Source organism: Lingula anatina, chromosome 3 (assembly GCF_051362555.1).
Source record: "Lingula anatina isolate TDL-2025a chromosome 3, LinAna3.0, whole genome shotgun sequence".
NCBI classification, from domain to species: Eukaryota; Metazoa; Brachiopoda; class Lingulata; order Lingulida; family Lingulidae; genus Lingula; species Lingula anatina.
This window is the reverse complement of record NC_141769.1, coordinates 30,438,661-30,458,428: the sequence shown is the minus strand read 5'-3', so window position 1 is coordinate 30,458,428 and position 19,768 is coordinate 30,438,661. Positions and strand designations below refer to the sequence as shown.

Below are 19,768 nucleotides of genomic sequence, written 5' to 3'. Positions count from 1 at the left end.
GCGTGTGTGTGTGTGTGTGCGCGTGTGCGCGAGAGTGAGATAGGATATCTGTATTTTTAAAACCTTGTCTATCTGGTCAAGTATAATGTCCTCAAAGAATAATAAAAATAGGCATCAAATATAAAGTATACTCAGAGTCATTCATCAAATAAAAGTATAATTCGCAATAAAAAAAACAAATTGTTTGTTCAAATACAATGCATTATGCATCCCACATAATAAACATTTAACATTGACATCATTTAACTGAAAGTCCTTTTAAAAACACATACATACTCCGTTTATATTGGCACCATAAGAATTTAAATAACAATCAAATAATATAAGTCTGCATTCAAATATAAATAAAAAGTCTCCAAATATAGATAAGCGTAGGTACTCTAAGAACAGTCTCATTTCCGAGGTAATGCATCATGACCATGTTATATGATCCACAACTGCTTTAAGAAAGTTCTCCATTTGATTTTTTTATTGTTACATTACGTAACTGTGAAAAACTACCCCTATTTAGCAGAAACTTTATAAGAAGTCTAAAAGCTGCACTTGGGAATGTAAGATCCCATTGTTTGTTCTTTTTGTAATATATTCGTATACTAGATGGATTTAAGTTTGGGTAAAAGTAAGAATGGATACAAGACCAGCTTTGCCTCATACGGCTTTGTTCCTCTGCTCCATGTTTTTCCAGCAGTCTATGCTGACTTTTCCCGCCGTAATATAGCTTTTTCAAGCCCCATCATTGGAGCTTCAAAGACCATGGATACGATGAAAGCACCCGCAAACGACGCCACCATGTTTCCAAAGTAGATATATGTCTGTAAAATAAACATTTCAAAAGCAGTTACAATAGAAAAAGCCATGGCATTAAAAGACATAACAAGAGATATGAATGTGAAAAATCGGGGTCAAATCAATTTCGACACAAATGTAAAATGGTCCCTATGGCTACTAGAAAAAAATCTAAAACTCACCATTGTCACATCTGTAGCATGTATAAGCGTCTCTCTTCCCATATATACCACATACATAATGATAGGATGGATGAGATAGGCACAGTATGTCAGACGACTCAGAGGTACAAACGCCTTCCAGGACATTAAGGTATTCACGAACCCTACAAGGTAAATATCACAGAATAATTGAAACACATTTCAGGGCCTATTTTTGTAAAAAAAAAATTAGAAAGTGTCTGTATTAATGCACTATCAACTTCGTTTAAACGTTTGAACTGCGAAATGGGCATATGGCAACGTATAAGCCTCATAACGAACACGCAGTATGCTTATAATGTATTTATGTAACTGATAAAATAACTATATATATATATCACAGGGAGGAGAGAATGTAAACGCTAACCTCCATATCCAGTACAGCAAGCATATATAACCCAACCAACACATGCACCCCAAGCAGTTCTTGAGACTGCGTTGTAAAATGCGCCAACATCGTTACTGAGCGGGTGACCTTGGTAAACGTCATAAAGGCCGTATACCAGTGCGAGGGCAGTTGCCGTAGCTACCACCCAGCCAATTAATGCCGTTAACTGAAAATGATTCAAAATAATTAAGATAATTTCATAATGATATTAATTATGTCTTGAGGAGCAGGTAAGAAGAATCAGAGTTGTTAATATTACATTTCCCCATGCCAGTGCGAAGAAACACCAGAAATTCTCTTTTTTCGAAAATAGAATGTTCTATCATATTCAGTTCGTTAGATATACTGTATATACGTTTCCATATACTGAAAATCCATTTCTTTGAAATAAAGAAATGTTACCTACCCTGTTTAGTTTGGGTTTGCACTCAGTAACGTACAATATATAACCAACCAGCATCCCTATTAAGTAAGGTCCTATTCGTATCCATGGTTTAACATATAATATATCAAAACTGCAAACAAAAAAATTAATAATAATAATATTTTATGGAAAATATTGATTTAGAATTAAGAATGAGATTGTGAACGATGTTCATTTTCTACGAACAAAATAATTAATTATAATAATTATAAAAGGTAATATCACTCATATCTTTTATGGCGAAAAGCATTGTATTGAAACACGTTAACGATAGAGAGAAAGCAATTAAGCTGACTTACCCTGCCTGGTTGGTAGATCCTGGTGGGAGTTGATTGACGTTGGAGACTATACCAGTTGTTATCCATGATCCGAGCAGAGTTGCAAGCAAAACACCCACGCCAATTATCTCGTTCCTTATACAAAAGTCATTAACGCAGTTAAACTTGTGTGAATAAACTTATTAACGTTACACATATCACGGGAAATTTTTTTATCGTCATAAATCCCCATTACCATGAACCCGTTTTTCAAAATTGGTTTATGAACGTATATTAAATGCTTCGTTCACAACCTGCCAACCTGATAATTTAACGTAAAGTTTGTGTCTTAACAAAAGTTATATGCGATAGGCACTATTACAAATATACATATTAATTAAATGTCTTTCTTTAGAAAAATATCATCTTGAATTTCGAGGATTATGTAAATCACTTTCTACTGACTTACCAAAACAGAGGAAATAGAATTAAAGGACTGATAACAAAGAACTGCATGTCATTGGCTAGATACCAGGACCAACCCATGCACTGGAAGTAAAGAAACCCACTTAAGCTTACATATAACTACATCAGTGTCAGTGAAACATTCATCATTACGAAATCATCCCCAATTGACATTACTGTTTGCAATCGCTTAATTTACTGAGTACGGAACATTGTTTAGGAATAACATATGTAGTAATATATGTAAGTAATATTACTTACCATTTTCTTTGATTTTACAACATTGTTTATGTAGAGTAAATTTGTCCACCAAGTTTCGCTACAGTAAGGGTCGAAACCATCAACGGTACTGACCCACATGGGGCCGTTTGTCCAGTAGTATATAGTGGGAACATAAACCAACAGCACCAACATATAGGGCGGGGTTAGTCTGGAAACACAAAGAAAATGAAAGTCATGGCACACGGGGCCTAGTCACTGTACACACGCAGAAACATGGTTTACAGGGTCATGGTACTTATTTAAATTAATGGCACACAGAACCATGGTACAAATATGAAATCATGGTACACAGGACCATGGTACAAATGTGAAATCATGGCACACAGGACCGTGGTACAAATGTGAAATCATGGCACACAGGACCATGGTACAAATTTGAATCATGGCACACAGAACCATGTAGAATCATGCCACACAGGACCATGTAGAATCATGGTACACAGTTATATCATGGCACACAGAACCACGGTACATAAGTAAGGTCCTGGTACACAGGATCATGGTACATACGTAGGGTCCTGGTACACATCGGATCTTGTCCCGGATGAAACCATCGGAGGAACTTATATTTTTCTTTTATATTGAATCATAGATATAACCCACTTATAATTTTAGAAAATCTTTTATTCAACTGCACCTACCTCCAGAATCTGTGGAAATAATAAAGCCCCCAGTTGATCCTGAATCTGCCACTCCCCTTCTTCATCTCTCTCATGGTAAGATATGTGACAAGAAGACCGCTGAAATAGACGGTTCTTGAGTACAACGAAGTAATTGAGTACATAGAGGGTAAAAAGTGGACAACCAACCATTCCAAATTATTTCTTCCCATACACGTATAAAATAAAAAGTGAATCTTTGATTAATGAAGTATGGTTACATTAGCCCATCTTGATATAACTACCTACTTGGTATATATATATATAACATATGTATGGCATCTTACAAGGTACCACACCCCTTAAAGAGTCAATTATACCTTAGAAGCAGACTTCCATGTTTATGCTAATAGATGAGTTTTAATTTTTCGCAAGACAGATTATATCGCGCAATTTTTCTCTACGGTATACAAAGCTTAAGCTTCTCGTGATTGGGGAAAATATTTCAGCCAAATTAGCTGTTACAGGTCTGTCTTAGCAATTTTGTTTTATCATGGTCGCTTTGACTTGTTTAAAGAGATCAAATATGTATCTGAGACGTATAAAACCTTATAAGAATTAACTTGTTGAGGTTCAGCGTACTAACACACTTGAGTGTAGCTTTCATGTGCCGCACAATTGTAATAGTATTGCTTACCTCAGAACAAAGAAAGAATCCACGGAAAAGGGACCGCTAATTAAGACTTGCATCGTCCACCGTTTCATTAAATCCTGAGTTACAGAGGATATATTATCTGAAAGATAAAAACAGGAGACCTTTATTGACAATACTAGTAACTGTGTAAACTCTATGCAACCACACAAACGAAATCTGTGGAAAATTGTCTGTAAAGATTAATTTTTGCTGACTCGTTACGTCATAATTTTAGGATGATGAGTCTTATTGAATATTTAATATGTCTTTTTATCCCTAAGGCCATAACATTTAATATAGGCAACATTTTGTTACATTGTTAAAATGACTAGGAAGTGGGCTTGTATCACAAAAGCGGCCTTGTTTGGCCAAATCTTAAACAATAAATACTCTTTGTTGCTATTTTCTTGTGAATAAGACTATGACTGGGTTCCCATACTTAGATCGATCCATCTGGATCGACCTAACTCCCTTACTAGGCGTGACAGACATTAAAGCCGGTTAAGTTGATCGTAATTTAGTGAGACTCCTCAGAGAGATAGATCGATCCAAAAATCTGTGGGAATGGTCTCTATGAAAGTTTGTGGTACACTGGGATGGAGGAGACATAGAAAATATAACGCCCACAGAGTGTACAACTACATGACAGATAATGTCGAGATTATCATCAAATTTACGATGCATCCAGTGACTGCAACATACTTAATATTTTTAGATAAGGAATATATAGTTAACACATTAACTAAATTACCAGTCACGGTTGCTACAAAAAAAACAAAACTTAATAAATAAATAAACTTACCAATCGTAGTCATTGCAAAAACGTAGGTGTGTCCCCAAATAACCCAGGAGAGACTCAGAAACCGTATTCCATTGACACAAGTGAGAGCCCCACTGGCTTGCTTGGTGTTCAGAACTTTGGCACCGTTTGTGTATACAGAAAAAGCTACAAGGACTTTATGCATAATGCCTGAAAAAAAGGTATAAAAAGTAAATGAGTAAGTGAATGGATTAAATTAACGACAGGAAAACACACTGGTGAGTAAGTGAGTAAAAAAATTGAGTGAGGGAACACGAATGAGTGGGTGTGTGAGAGAGTGAAAGACTTATTAATAAGAAAATAAAATGATTCAAATTTTAAAAAATTTCTACATCATAACCCACACTTACCATTTGCGCCATTATTTTCGGAATTCGAATAACCCACAGTTTTCTGAGAATGTATTAGTGGTGTGTGTTCATCAACACCCATGGAGGCAGCACCGTTACTGGTGAATTTTGTCTCACTGGCGTAGGGAATCAATGGTTTGTGATTAAAACCCATGTTCTGGTGTACGATGTCATATATGGTTCCAATAAGTACACATAGCACAACTAACCCTGCGATGCATCTGTAGGAAAAGCATTTTAGTTTAGAAGAAATGAGATTGTCTCGACTGAGAATGAGAATATTGTGGTGTTGATTTCCCTTCATTCAGACAATCATTTAAGAGACCACCTCCGGGATTCCAGTTAACACACACATACCAGGGCCGTAGCCTCCGGGGGGGCAGGGGGGGCAGCTGCCCCCCCTGGAATTTGGAATTTTACACACCACACCCTCCCCCCTCGGTAGCTTCGCCCCCTCGTGTCCGCTTACTGCCCCCCCTGGCATTTTGCTCAGGCTACGGCCCTGCATACACTCACACACACACACAGAGAGAGAGAGAGAGAGAGAGAGAGAGAGAGAGAGCTTACATAACTGCAATTGCACCGCTGTTCATCGGTCGGTCTTGTTTGTTGCAGGCAAAAGCAGCCTTTTCCAAAAGTGGAGATTTTATTCGTAGGATAGATATAACTGAAATGATATTAACAATCATAACAATAATAATAATATGCCCATTCAATCATTGTTCCTGGTTTTACGATCTAAAGAATTGCCACTTAAATTCAAAATTAGCATCAAAACGTGGATGTGGATTGTATCATACCTTAAAAATGGAAGCAGACATAATATAATAAATTCTAGTGAAATAACTTCCCTAGCTCAAAGCTAGTAGACACTTCAGTTTTTCGAATCCCTCCCTAACTAAGTCTGAGGCTACGTCGCATGGAATATGTCATTTAATCCTTTCTGGACGTCGTGAGCCGCGTTCACATAGGTTCCACACAAAACTGTTTTAATTCTAGTTTTAGCAAGTGCAATATTAATTGCAACTCCCTCTCCCACCCGCTATGCCACCAATGGCACTATAAAGATCAATTTAAGATCAATTAATTCCGAGTTCTGCAGAAAAAACTCCACATAATTTTTACATACTGAAAGGTCATAACAGTATAAACCCAATGTTTTCATCACTGCATTGTTTATTTATTAAATATATTTTCAAGTTCCTGGATCAGGAATAGTGTAGGCTACTTACATGCGTTCAGTAAGTGTTTCAAGTCTTGGTTACTGCATCCTGTTGGAACGCATAAACCAATGCTAAGAGTCGCGGGTGGTTGGCCGGGCTAAAATATGAACATTTAGCATTAAACCAAAGCAGAAAAGTGCTCACTGAATTCAACAGGCGTGACCAAGTTATTACGATCTTAGAATATATATGGGTTTAGAATGAGGTCTATTAGGGATCCATTATTTTTCCGGCGACTTTTAATTCCCAGTACGAACCCAGATTTACCTGTACATTCTTTGATGGGTTCTCGCATGTTCGTTATCGGAAAAATACGCATGCTGTTTAAAGAAACGGAAGAACAAGGTATAACAAATAGTTTATACATGATCTTCCTCCACATGCAAAAAGTCAGGAAATTCGTTCTTAAACCACCCTGCGTCTCCGTCCCTGGAAGCTCACTTCTAAATCATCAATATGTTTTTATTCTTCCCAGTGACAGTTCAAGGGTGAATTGTCAGTGACCTCTGACACTCTTTGTCCTGTACACGTATATCACGATATCTACCCAGAACGTTTTATAGCGTTACCATAACTTCGCCATAACGTTCTTTGGTTATATATAAACGTTATGGTAACGTTATAGTAACGTTCCGTCTTTGATGGTATCTCCTGTTCCCCACCTGTTGTATCCCTACGTAGCCCGTACAGTACTGTCCACCAAACTGGTCATCCGCTGTCCAGGTGGTGTTGTCAGGGTTGGTCACATTGTACTGGACATAGGCGTCCACGGCCAGACACTCGCTGTAGGAACCAAGCCATCTGAAATTCCCGTCCAGCACACCCCTTGGTAGTTTGGCCGAGGCATCAAACACTAAAATTGAGAATTAAGTGACGTACATTTAACTATATCTGCCAATTTTTTTAAAAATGCTTTACACGGACCCAACGGCCACTGAAACATAGAAAATGTATTGAAAACAGGGATAAATTTGGGAGGAGTTTGAGTTTTATTTTACAAACTATTTAAAGTAGTTTTTTGTCAAGATAAGCCATATTTGTTAATATTTGCATTCCACGTGAATCATGGAAAGGCGTTCGTTTTTATTTTCCGGCTCGATTAATATGTTTGTTCGACAACATGTAAATAAACGTAATAATAATAAAACAACATGATAATCACGAAAAGGGTGACATGACCTTACTATTCAGAATCTTTCTTAATTTTTTGTGATGAATTTTACGTAAGTCAAATCAAAGTGTTATGAATTTTTGCTGTAAACTTTGGCTTGGACAGTTTTACGTATCCAGGCCGTGATCCCATACGGTTTTATTTTCATGATTTTTTTTTTTTTTTTTTTTTTTTTTGTCATCAATAAGAAAATAAATCGATCTGGCTTTTTATTTAACCTTACACGCCGCAAATATAGATAAACGAGATGCTGACAATGGGTAGCCAGCGCACATACCCGCACCCACATATTTAAGAGAACATCGACCTCAGAAGCACCAACCCCTGAATATCTGTGACACTGCTTATATATACATAGATATGAGGGGAAATCACTAACGAACGAACAGACGAAGAGACGGGATAACATGATCCCCGACTTTGTAAGAAAAATGCGGGAATAATAAATAAATAAATAAATAAATAAATAAATAAATAAATAAATAAATAAATAAACGCAGAAGACTTGTAAATCACAAAAATACATCGTTGGACTTTGTCTTCCAATACTACTTATCATGTCCTAGTCACACCGTGGAAGTAAAGACTCAGTGGCACATGATGACGAATATACGGTATACCGTATCTCCAGTCTACAGAGTTATAGAATCGGTTAATATTTAACTAATATCTTAGGATTTCACAATCACACTCAGTGACACATCACTGCAAACATAACATTGGACCATGCGACAACGCCAGTTAATATTCATCTGATTTTTCTACATACAGCACGTTACACTTGTACGGTTGGGAGCCAGCGAGAAGAGCAAAAGTTGAATATTCGACAGATTTCAATGTGCGCAACCTCAGCATTATACCATTTCTTCTTTTCACATGATAAAGTTTGTCAAAGTTATATCTGTAAATCCGGGTGAAGATATTTAAAATCAGACTAAACATTTTAGATGGTTTTCCATATTCACATACACGCACACGCAAACACACACACACACATATTTATCGAGACCCTGTGAGAACGTCGTTTAAGAGACAAATGCCTTTATTTTAATATTAAAAAAATAAATAAATAAAAGACCGAAACTAAATTTAAAATAATTGCTTGCTGGCGCGTTTATGTCCGCTTGTACCTACATTTTAACACCCATAATGATGGGTCCTTTAGGTTGTACTTAAACCGTAAACTTAGTTCACGAAACTTGGCACTTGACAGGCTAGGTTAAGTGAGGGAGTTAATGTATTATGTTAGTCCTCATTTAACCCTCATTTAAGCAATTAATAAGTCAATGGATGGGTGACGCGAAAAACAAATATATTAAGACCAGTGCTGATTAGAGCTGACTTCATTCCACCTGACGTGCACTTAAGATCCTTATCCACATGATATATGATGTGGGCTAACATTACTTAAACGTAGGCTTTTCAAACAAAGTATTCTTAGTTTATTAGACGAATCTCTGCATTAGCAGTTGATTGAAATGCCACATACAGCTTTAAGTGTAGACCTACTTTGATTAATTTGATTGAATAAAAGGAAATTGCCGAGTGCGCCGTCCAGCGTCTCTTATTACCCCCCCCCCCCCTTTCTTTCGGTCATTAACGCTTTGTACTCACTTCTTATGGCCCAGTATTGCCTATTCATCAGTCCCTCGAGATATTGCACAGTTCTATTAAAGCAAGTCTCGGAGACGTTGACGTCCAGGGCCCCCGCCTCTAGCTGTCTAACGCCTTCTAATAAGGACGTCACCGTAGTATGATCCACGGATTTTCCATTGTGAAGAACAGAGTTCACAAGAATCTGCTGCTGAGATTCTTCTTGAGGTTCTTGATACTGAGATCTGAGGCGGTTGATTTTACTGAAAACATGACCAACGTTATAAGGAATGTCTTGCGTCTCAACCCACTGAGCCTTGGCTATCGTGACGATCATTAAGACCAAAATAACACACTGAAGGATGGCACACTTATATCTCGACATCACGTCTTTAGGTAACATATACATGAACATCTACATCAACTAGGCGTCGGTAAATGACTAGGTCGCAAAGCTACCTTAACATTTAAGTACATCTTATGCTGCGAGATATTATTTGTATATGTTGGCGTCATAGATTATTCGAACCACGTGATATATGTGAAGAAGCAAACACTAGGGGTCAAAGTTCGAGACAGTCACGTAAGCGTCCACTTATAGACTCTGTGGTCTGATGAATGACATGAAAGGCGTTCTAGGAGAAGGTTCTTATGACATACAACCTGGCACCGATACAAGTCTTTGTACGTGTGTGTGTGTGTGTGTGAGAGAGAGAGAGAGAGAGAGAGAGAGAGAGAGAGAGAGTGAAGAATAAGAAGAGAGAGAGAGAGAGAGAGAGAGAGAGAGAGAGAAGAGAATAAGAAGAGAGAGAGAGAGATACCGGTAGATTTAGGAAATCTGTATTTTAACAGACTCGTCTATCTGGTCAAGTATAATGTTCTCCAAGAATTATAAAAATAGGCATCAAAATATGAAGTATACTCAAAAAGTGTGTTTTAATAAAATAAATAGGCATATCATAAGCATACAGCTACACCCTGTAGAAGCATAACAGCTATTAGATTGTCAAAAAGCAACCACTAAGTGCAAAAAAAAAAAAAATTAAAAGCTTAGCGAAAGGTTCTAAATACATACCGTACACTCACCAATTATGTACCTTATATCAGACTTTATAGAAAGGTTTAACAAGCGACTTAAAGACATGTTATTTTTGTAATCATCAGACTGATTAGAACAACAAATGATTTCTAATACACTCTGAATTGTGGGGTTCATCACTTGATTTTGATTGAAACAGGAGTCACGAACAAAGGTCAAAATGTCTAAATAGTCGGCAACATTTCGAAACTAAATTTCAAATATTTCCCCTTGAATTCAATAAAAAAATACTGTTTATTAAATACATACGGGAAAAAACGATAATTAATTCGTTTATTGATATCTTCTCTCTTTGATGACCTGGTGCGTCCTTGTTTAACCTCGGTGACGGTCATTGAAATAGAATAGTATTATTTCCACAAAGCTCTGACAATACAATCGAACATTCCAGTACATGCGACTACCAAGAAGCTATCCCTACAGTTTCGTTACACTTCTTGGAGTACTTTCATTCCTGCTCTTTTCAGTCATTCCGGGGGCTACGCCGATTTTCCCCGCTGTAATATAGCTTTCTCAAGTCCCATCATAGGAGCCTCAAACACCAAGGATACGATGAAAGCACACGCAAGCGCCGCCACCATGTTTCCAAAGAAAAAGAATGTCTGTAAAGCAGATGTATATTCACCATAAACATACCATCAACAAATCAATTGGAGTTGTAACTTAAAAATTTGTAAAATCTATAAATGATCTCTTAAAGTGTACAACATCTTGATGATTTTAAAAAAAGGCTTACCGGGAACTTATAAACCTCACGTAATATCAATCAATTCATAACTTAATTAAAGTTTTTTAGACTCAAATAAAGATATCTACACTTCGACCTCGAAAATTTGGAGAGGTCTTTCTGACGAGCAACAACAAATAATCTAAAACTTACCATAGTCACATCTGTGGCATGTATGAGCGTCTCTCTTCCCATATATACCACATACATAATGATAGGATGGATGAGATAGGCACAGTATGTCAGACGACTCAAAGGTACAAACGCCTTCCAGGACATTAATGTGTTCACGAACCCTACAGGGAAATTTTGACAAAATTAAGTATTTCACTAACCCCACAGATTTTGACATAATAACGGATAGACATAATAAGCAAACTAATAGTAGCCCTAAGTGCTTTAAAAGATATTTACAATTGTATGTGTAAGTTTAAGTGAAAAACTTAACGTTGGTATAAAAGTGCTTTTGAACTTTCAGAATGCAATTTTTGGAACTGTAATAGAAAAAATAAAAAATGGCAACAGTGAGCTTACCTCCATATCCAGTACAGCATGCATATATAACCCAACCAACACACGCACCCCAAGCGGTTCTTGAGACTGCGTTGTAAAATGCGCTAACATCGTTACTGAGCGGGTGACCTTGGTAAACGTCATAAAGGCCGTATACCAGTGCGAGGGCAGTTGCCGTAGCCACCACCCAGCCAATTGATGCCGTTAACTGAAAATGATTTTATGTGTAATTTTTAATGTACAAATAGTTAAGAAAATTGGTCAAGAATTATTAGTAAATTGTTGAAAAATTTTAAATAATTAATTTTACTCGTTATTAAAGTCAATAAATTAAATTTAAATCTACAATCTATCAATTCTTGTTCTTTATCTGCCACCTCAAAATTTACTAGCTGTTAAAAGCAAGCTTCACTGTTTTTGCTTAATAGTTTAAAAGAAACACGAATGTGTAAATATTTCAAGCACTTACCTTATTTAAGCAGCAATGATCAGTTATTGAGCGCAAATGATCAAAATGACAACTGCTGACAAAAATGACAAAAGGAAATATTCCCTTTTGCGGATAACTGTAACTTCCATTATTTTCTTTGTTTTGAAAAAGTAAATATTTTGATAACATGGAAGCAATCACGTTAGATACCTACCCTGTTAAGTTTGGGTTTGCAGTCAGTAACGTAGAGTATGTAACCAACCAGCATCCCTATTAAATAAGGCCCTATTCTTGTCCACGGCTTGAAATAGATTATATCCTCGGTCCTAGAAAACCAGAGGGAGACCTCTTTTGCCTATCAATTTGGTCGTCATCAAGAATCCTGCTTAGAGTATTCTATTACAAAACATATCAAACGTTTTTTTTTTTTTTTTTTTTTTTTTTTTTTTTTAATTTTCAAGCAGAATTATTTTGACCAAGGCGAAAATTATATCAAGCGGTGGTTTATTACGTCACACCGAATGTGTGGCATTGGCAGCAACTATATTTGACTTTAAAAGATAAAACAAAAAAACAAGCAAATAAATAATAAATAAATAAATATTTACAATGGCACACCCAGCACTCCAGGGCCTATTTTATTAACGTTGGAAAGTATCCCAGTAGTCAATAAAGTACCAAACAATGTTGCTAGCAAAACGCCCATTCCAATTAGCTCATTCCTGAAATGACAGCTTGTAGTATACTTAGTATCCTTGTATTTGGACAAAGGTAGATTATTTTTCATATTTAAATTCCTTATTGGGAGCCAAGAATGATTCAGATTTACACCGATCCAGCAAGACCGCGTGAATTGTATAATCTTTACCTTTTTTATCGAGTACATCAGGCTATTATCCAGTCTTTATCTTTCATCTTTACATATAATGTATTATAAACTGTTCTTCCCAACAAATTTTAAAAGCTACAACCACTTTACTTTTTTTCTGACCCTTTCAGTGCAGTGCCCTTACTTACCAAAACAGAGGAAACAGAATAAGAGGACTGATAACAAAGAACTGCATGTCATTGGCTAGATACCAGGACCACGGCATACACTGGAAGTGCAGAACATTTGGAAATCCTGAATTTATGCCAGTTAGTAATTTATGCCAAGCAGACGCTTGGTACATATGGCAAAATAACTTCTTTTGCAGTAATGTAACTTTTGGTTACCATAGAATCGGTATTGGATATATCAGATACATGCATGGAATTGCCGAGATGTTGATAGGAAACTCGGGGGCTTTGCCGCCGTGATTCGTAATATCAAACAAGAACTTTAAAAGATCGAAAGTAGCGAGACAGAAGCCCTTGCGGAATTAACTTGCTTTCTTTAACGTGTTTCCAACCATTAAAATATTTTTCCAACTTCCAAGGAGGAAGTGATATTCACCGTCACTTTAAGGCCTCCATGCAGCAACTGGCCTTTTAGGACTTGAAGAAAGTAATATTTTTTTAACAACGCTGATCCCATTTGTCTTACCATCAGTTTTTCTGGCATAACAACATTGTTCAAATACAGAAGGTGTGTCCACCAAGCCTCATCACAATCTGGGTCAAACCCATCAACAGTTCTTGGCCACAAGGGTCCATTTGTCCAGTAATATAGCGTTGGCACATACGCCATCATAACTAGCATATATGGCGGCGTTAACCTGGGATCACATTAAGGCCATAAATCAAAGTAAAGAAGGGTGCTTTCACAGTAATGTGAAGTAACTGTCTCAGACTAAACAGTACAATTCCGATAAGTTACCGTGCATGACAGAAACTTAGTATCTATATAGTAACTTACATTGTAGGACATTCTAGAAATAAACAAGTTCCATAAAATGAAACAAATTTTTCTGTCCTGCCAGTAAGTGCAGGGACAATAAGTTTCATTAAAGCAATTTAATGTCATTTAATAATTTTACCTCCAGAATCTGTGGAAATAATATAGCCCCCAGTTGATCCTGGATCTGCCAGTTCCCTTTTTCATTTCTTTCAGTGTTAGATATGTAACTAGAAGACCGCTGAAATAGATTTTGTAGAAGACACGTAGCAGTCGAAGAAGGTGAACAAAGTAAAAGACATAACAGTATAAGAAGACATTCTTTCATGATTACTCTGCTCAACGGCCTCCGAGAAACAACAATTTTCATGTTAGTGAAACTTCATGTACAATTTCGTTTAGAAGCGCTTATATGACTAACACGAGCGGTAATATGCAATAGATACAGCTAGGATTTCACTTGCAACGTAAAGTTTTCAAACCAAGATTCAAAAATTAGATCCTGGAGTCTATGTACCCTGCTCCGGCTAGTTATACAGCCATATGATCAAATGCACGTGTACATTTTACGCACATACGCGCACGCATGCACAGATAACTGTCTGCACGGATGTATCAGTGTTACTTACCTGAGCAAAAAGAACGAATCAACAGAGAAGGTACCGTTAACCAACACTTGCATCGTCCAACGTTTCATTAGGTCCTGAGCAAAAGGAAGCATATTTTCTGGAAAAAAAAAGATTAATCTGGGTGAAAATACGCACCGTGTTACTCGCATAAAATCATATACTTTCAAAACGTAATCCTTACAAGACACCGTGACACGAGTAGTCTAGTGCACATCTGAGAAAGCTACATGCATTAATAAACTTACCAATTGCGCCCATTGCAAAAACGTAGGAGTGTCCCCAAATAACCCAGGAGAGACTCAAAAACCGTATTCCGTTGATACATGTGAGAGCTCCACTGCCTTGCTTGGTATTCAGAACTTTGGCACCGTTGGTGTACAAAGAAAACGCCAGAAGGATCTTGTGCATTGTGCCTACAAACAATCAACCAACAAATCAATCAATTTGTTAATTGATATACATAAAAAATAAATAATTTCATGGATATTTAACATTTAAGAGAACGAGACAGTGAGTGAAAGAAAAAAGTTATGTATAAATATGTAAGTACAGACAAAACGGGTATAACAATGGATATTACCAATTCAGTTCAGCTTAGTCACATAGAAATACATACTGAAGCTACAAAAGCAATAGTACAGTTATCAATATTTTCTTATACACTTGCCCCTGGCATCATTATCGTTGCTATGTCCACCCTCCTTGTGACCATGGACCAGCGGCGTTCGTTCGTTGATCTCCGTTGGCGCCGAACCGTTACTGTCCGGTTTTGTTTCGCTGATATATGGAATCAGTGGTTTGTGAAAGATGTCCTTGTTTTGGTGTATAATATCATATGTGGTGCCTATAACTACACATAGCACAATAATCCCTGTGAAGCATCTGAAAGAAAATTATTTTGATTAAAGAAAAGGTGTACAACGGTGCACATATCTAAACCGAGAATATGAAAACTGCATATCATTCTTATGGAATCTTAAATTAGATACTAGACACATAAGCCTTAATCTATTTACTCTCTCTCTCTCTCTCTCTCTCTCTCTCTCGGGACTAAATGAAAAGGTTCTTACAATGATGCGATTGCTCCATTGGTCCAGGGTCGGTTTTCTTTGACGCACGCAAATTCAGTTTTTACATACACCGAGGAGTTTACTTGTAGGACAGATACCACTGAAACAGAAGAATATGCTGTGTTTCTTACACTCACTTCGTCCAAAGAAGTACAAACTTTCTTGGGCAGTCAAATCCCATTCTTCTCACTTAGCGACCGCATTAGAAAAAGGAGTGTTGGAACATTTCAATGGTCACGCTCGCCAGGCCAACATGTCAATACTCACATCCCCAATTTACACGATGCCCGGTTGCTTAATTGTTAGGTAAAAGATGAGTGAAATATATTGACACCTTAAAAGCAATGAGCATAAATGTACTAAGTATGATACCTCTTGGTACTGTTTGTTTCATGTTAACGACTCCTTGTACCTACGTGTGTTAAGTAAGGCCTTCAAGTCGTGTTCACTACACCCACTTGGAACGCATACACCAATGCTAAGGGTGACTGACTGGCTGCCAGCCTAGAAATGTATTTTGTGAAAAGAACATATTTAGGATATATCAGCCTCACTACCTACTATATAACATGAGATGTCCATGAATTTACATAAAGATGCTACTGATTCGTCTTCGTAAATTTTTCTTATTTGATCAAAAATTTTTCTGGCAATTCATAAGTCGAGATCAAGTTTTGAAAGTTCTGCGAACAGTATATGCATGGTTGAGGTAATGCAGTATGCAAGAATATGAGATCATATTTCAAGTAAGTTGGTGGCAATCTATAGGTAGAGATCAAGTTTTGAACGTGTTGCAAATGGTTTATACATATAAGTTTAAAGGTGGTATTTTAATGTCAATATCACTGCCCAAATGTACAGCATTTTACATAAAGGACAGTACATTGTCTTTCGTACCAATTGTATCGGCGTATTTCCAGTACAGTACTGTCCACCAAACTGGTCATCCGCTGTCCAGGTGGTGTTGTCAGGGTTGGTCACATTGTACTGGACATAGGCGTCCACGGCCAGACACTCGCTGTAGGAACCTAGCCATTTGTATTTTCCGTCAAGTATGGCACTTGGTATCTTTGCTGAAGCGTCGAACACTGAAAAAAACATAATTCTTAGAATCCTGACATTCTGACACGTGGCCGGATAGCTCCGTGTAACCGGTCACGAATCAAATTTGCGAGTGTAAAACTGTCAGTGAGTCATGAAATGAAAAATATTATCTTTGCGAAAAAGATGATCAGGAAAGAAAAATATTAAACTCACGAAGTAGATAAATATACTACTTTAAAGTTGGGACGGCCTGTGTCCTATGCTTCACGAGGAGAGTAAGGAAATGAATACTATTTAAAATTAATTTTGGTCGTTGGTTTATTTACAATTTAACCATGTTCATTAATAAACAATCCGCAGTCCTCAGTTACAAGTAAATTATCATCAAATCCAAGCTCATCCTAGATTTTAACCTGTGTTCTGAATACAAAACCATTCCTTATTATCATGAATGGTTTGTTATTATCTATGGTCAGCACCCCCCCCCCTCATCAGATCTATATTTAGGTTTGTTAATGATTACCAACGTTTCCTGCACTATTCAGTTCAAGTTCGTCTAAATTTTGACTAAAACACCGAAATCAAAATGATTATTTATTGCTGTAATTCAGTTTTCCATTCCCCATTGGTGATACATGTAACTGATATACCACTGGAATCATTTTTGTTAGTAAATTTGTTTCTTATTTATCGTTATAAATATAACACACCGATTGAAAAAGTACAATGATTAAATATTAACTTATTTTGTGCTTTTGTTTCAATCGTGCTCGGTCTAGATTTTGACCTGACTTATGCAAACACAACCTCTCTTGTTTCATGAATGATCAACATGTTATCTTAAGGTGAGATACCTTTTAACATTCCCATTCATATTATTTTGTAATGAATAAATAAATGAAAAATTCATTAAAGAGAGAAAGAAAGAAAGAAACACATTTTTTCTGGTATCATCAGCAGTTTTCTAATACTTACCGAGCATTACTACATATATATCGAGTCTGAAACTCAAAAATAACAACCTATATGAAAATCTTATTTTAAAACACATTTTCTCGGTTTAATCGTTTTAAGTCTGTAGTTAATTGTTGCGTACAACCCTTGCATCTTCGCTTCACGTAAAAAATGTAATTTTTGAGGCAGTTTACTGCTTTTTCCGTGATTGTACATGTAAAAAGATGGAACAAACCTTGAGGTATAAACAGAAAATACCATTGAAATGACCACCAGGAACATTTTATGGCTTTTCCCTTTAACTGTCTATTCCAAACATGTATTGAAGGCAGTTATTATTATTATTATTATTATTATTATTATTATTATTATTATTATTATAAATCACAGTAACGAAGGGAGGTTTTCAGGATGAGTGGAAAAGTATTGGCAAAAAGTACCCGTCTCGAACACTCTCATATTTACATTTCTCATCCTTGCAAACAAATATTGTGCAAAGTGTCTTCTCCATGTATGAATTTGTCAACCAGATCTTGGACATATGTCCAAGACCAGGTCAAACTTTCCACTACCTTACTATTGCGACGGTGCCTTCGTATTCCAGTATATTACAGTTAATTCAGTGTAATGTCTCGTTCATTTTTTAATCATGTAGCCTACATTTAATCCATTAAAAACCATTAAAAAACTAGCTTTATTTTGAAGTACTGATTTGCTCATTATTATTTTTATGACCAGAGAGGGTAGCACCAACCTCTGGCATTGTAAACCATTTTGTGGTGAACATCATAGTATTCATAGTATTATAGACTTCCGTAAAACACGCCGAAGCGTAAGTGTCAACACTTTTTTTTTTTTTTGCTCTTACTAAAAGTGACAGAGAACTGATAAAATCTGACAAAAATGTGACCTAACATTAGATGCTCCACGTTTAAGGGTAAACGATAAGTTAACATATTGATTTGTACCTGACCTCGGCGTTCCTTTCGTGTGTTAAATGATAAGAATCAACGCTAAAATTCTAGCTGGAAATAGGTTGAATGTAAGGCCAACGGGGACGATAAATTTTACCATGTTTTTATCTCAATATATATAAAGTTTCATAAATAAATAAATTGATCGTAGCGCGATTTAATCAAACAATTCAGGAGACTATGTATGTGCCTTAATGCGACCTTCAGTGTACAGAAATATTATCCAAACATTCCCAATTTAAGCCTATATGAATGCCCGGTGTGAAAAAAAACTGTGATGACTTGAATTATTCAGTTCATTAATGGAAATAGCTATTTCGTTATCTAAACAATTAGAGCCCACTTTTGAATAAGGGCCCAAGATGCATTCACCATCTAGAGATTAAAGTTTTTAAAGACTACATCTTTGGAAGGTTCTCTAACCAGGTACTTAACCAGAATGTTAACTTTTACTTTCATACTCACTTTTTAATGCCCAGTATTCTCCCCCAATCAGTCCACCCAGATAGTGCTCGGTTCTGTTAAGACATGTCTCAGAGACGTTGACGTCCGGCTGATACCCCGCTTGTAGCTGCCGAACGCGATCCAGCAACGCTGTTAACGTGTTGGGATCCAGTCCACTGAGATGGAGAGGACTCGTGAGAATCTGTTGCCGAGATTCTTGTTGGATTGCTTCAAGCTGGGAATTGAGGCGGTGAACTTTTCTTATAGCTTGAGTATAGTCATGTGGAAAGTCACCCGATTCAAACTGGGCTTTGGATAAAGTAAAAGTCATAAAAACCAACACGAGCGCAGGTATGTATCTCTTAAACGACATAGTGTTTTTCATACGAACAGTTTTGACATCACCCATCAGTGAAATAAAACCCGTTGGTAGGTATTCAGATATGTCTATTTAACAAAGCGAAACCTTATAAGTACAAATACATTGTGACGTCATTGCCCCCTTCGATCTGTTTCGCCCCAGTTTTTGACCAGAATGTTTTTATTACCCATCATGGCTTGCTCGTGACAGCCATGAACAATAACATGCGTAAAGCACACACTGGTATGCAAATTACTGTACTTCATCGTGCCTGTTAACCTGACGTCTGTAATCAACTTCTTCGAAAAAAAAGGCCAGGTGGGCGGGGTCTCTAAGCACAGGTACACCTGATAATAATTCAACTGTTATTGCTTTATGGCTGTTGACATTAAGTACCCCAGAACTATGATATTTAAATCCAAATGCAAAGTCTGGTGACATAAAACCATGCGGAA

At 36.8% G+C, this 19,768-nt stretch overlaps 2 protein-coding genes and 1 long non-coding RNA gene across 3 annotated transcripts; all 3 read right to left on the bottom strand.

Moving 5' to 3' along the window:
• Positions 1-144: 144 nt before the first annotated feature.
• Positions 145-9,878, bottom strand: LOC106175269 (nose resistant to fluoxetine protein 6). Its single transcript, XM_013557182.2, has 15 exons — positions 9,274-9,878; positions 7,151-7,341; positions 6,498-6,585; positions 5,833-5,932; positions 5,266-5,486; positions 4,898-5,065; positions 4,099-4,195; positions 3,444-3,542; positions 2,782-2,950; positions 2,525-2,604; positions 2,098-2,211; positions 1,781-1,889; positions 1,354-1,540; positions 969-1,111; positions 145-812 (listed from the first exon to the last, which is right to left on the bottom strand). Exons 1-15 carry the CDS (start codon positions 9,665-9,667, stop codon positions 690-692), a joined length of 2,283 nt encoding a protein of 760 aa, XP_013412636.2. The 5' UTR covers positions 9,668-9,878; the 3' UTR covers positions 145-689.
• A 172-nt stretch (positions 9,879-10,050) lies between these two features.
• LOC106169824 (nose resistant to fluoxetine protein 6) lies at positions 10,051-19,378 on the bottom strand. The gene is made up of 12 exons (XM_087008779.1): positions 18,974-19,378; positions 16,379-16,624; positions 14,712-14,891; positions 14,467-14,563; positions 13,980-14,078; positions 13,547-13,718; positions 13,039-13,118; positions 12,630-12,743; positions 12,236-12,347; positions 11,613-11,799; positions 11,232-11,374; positions 10,051-10,953 (listed from the first exon to the last, which is right to left on the bottom strand). Exons 1-12 carry the CDS (start codon positions 19,359-19,361, stop codon positions 10,831-10,833), a joined length of 1,941 nt encoding a protein of 646 aa, XP_086864905.1. The 5' UTR covers positions 19,362-19,378; the 3' UTR covers positions 10,051-10,830.
• On the bottom strand, positions 15,137-16,060 carry LOC147763212 (uncharacterized). The gene is made up of 3 exons (XR_015333378.1): positions 15,953-16,060; positions 15,537-15,636; positions 15,137-15,348 (listed from the first exon to the last, which is right to left on the bottom strand). It is a non-coding gene; the product is annotated as an uncharacterized LOC147763212 (long non-coding RNA).
• Positions 19,379-19,768: the final 390 nt, after the last annotated feature.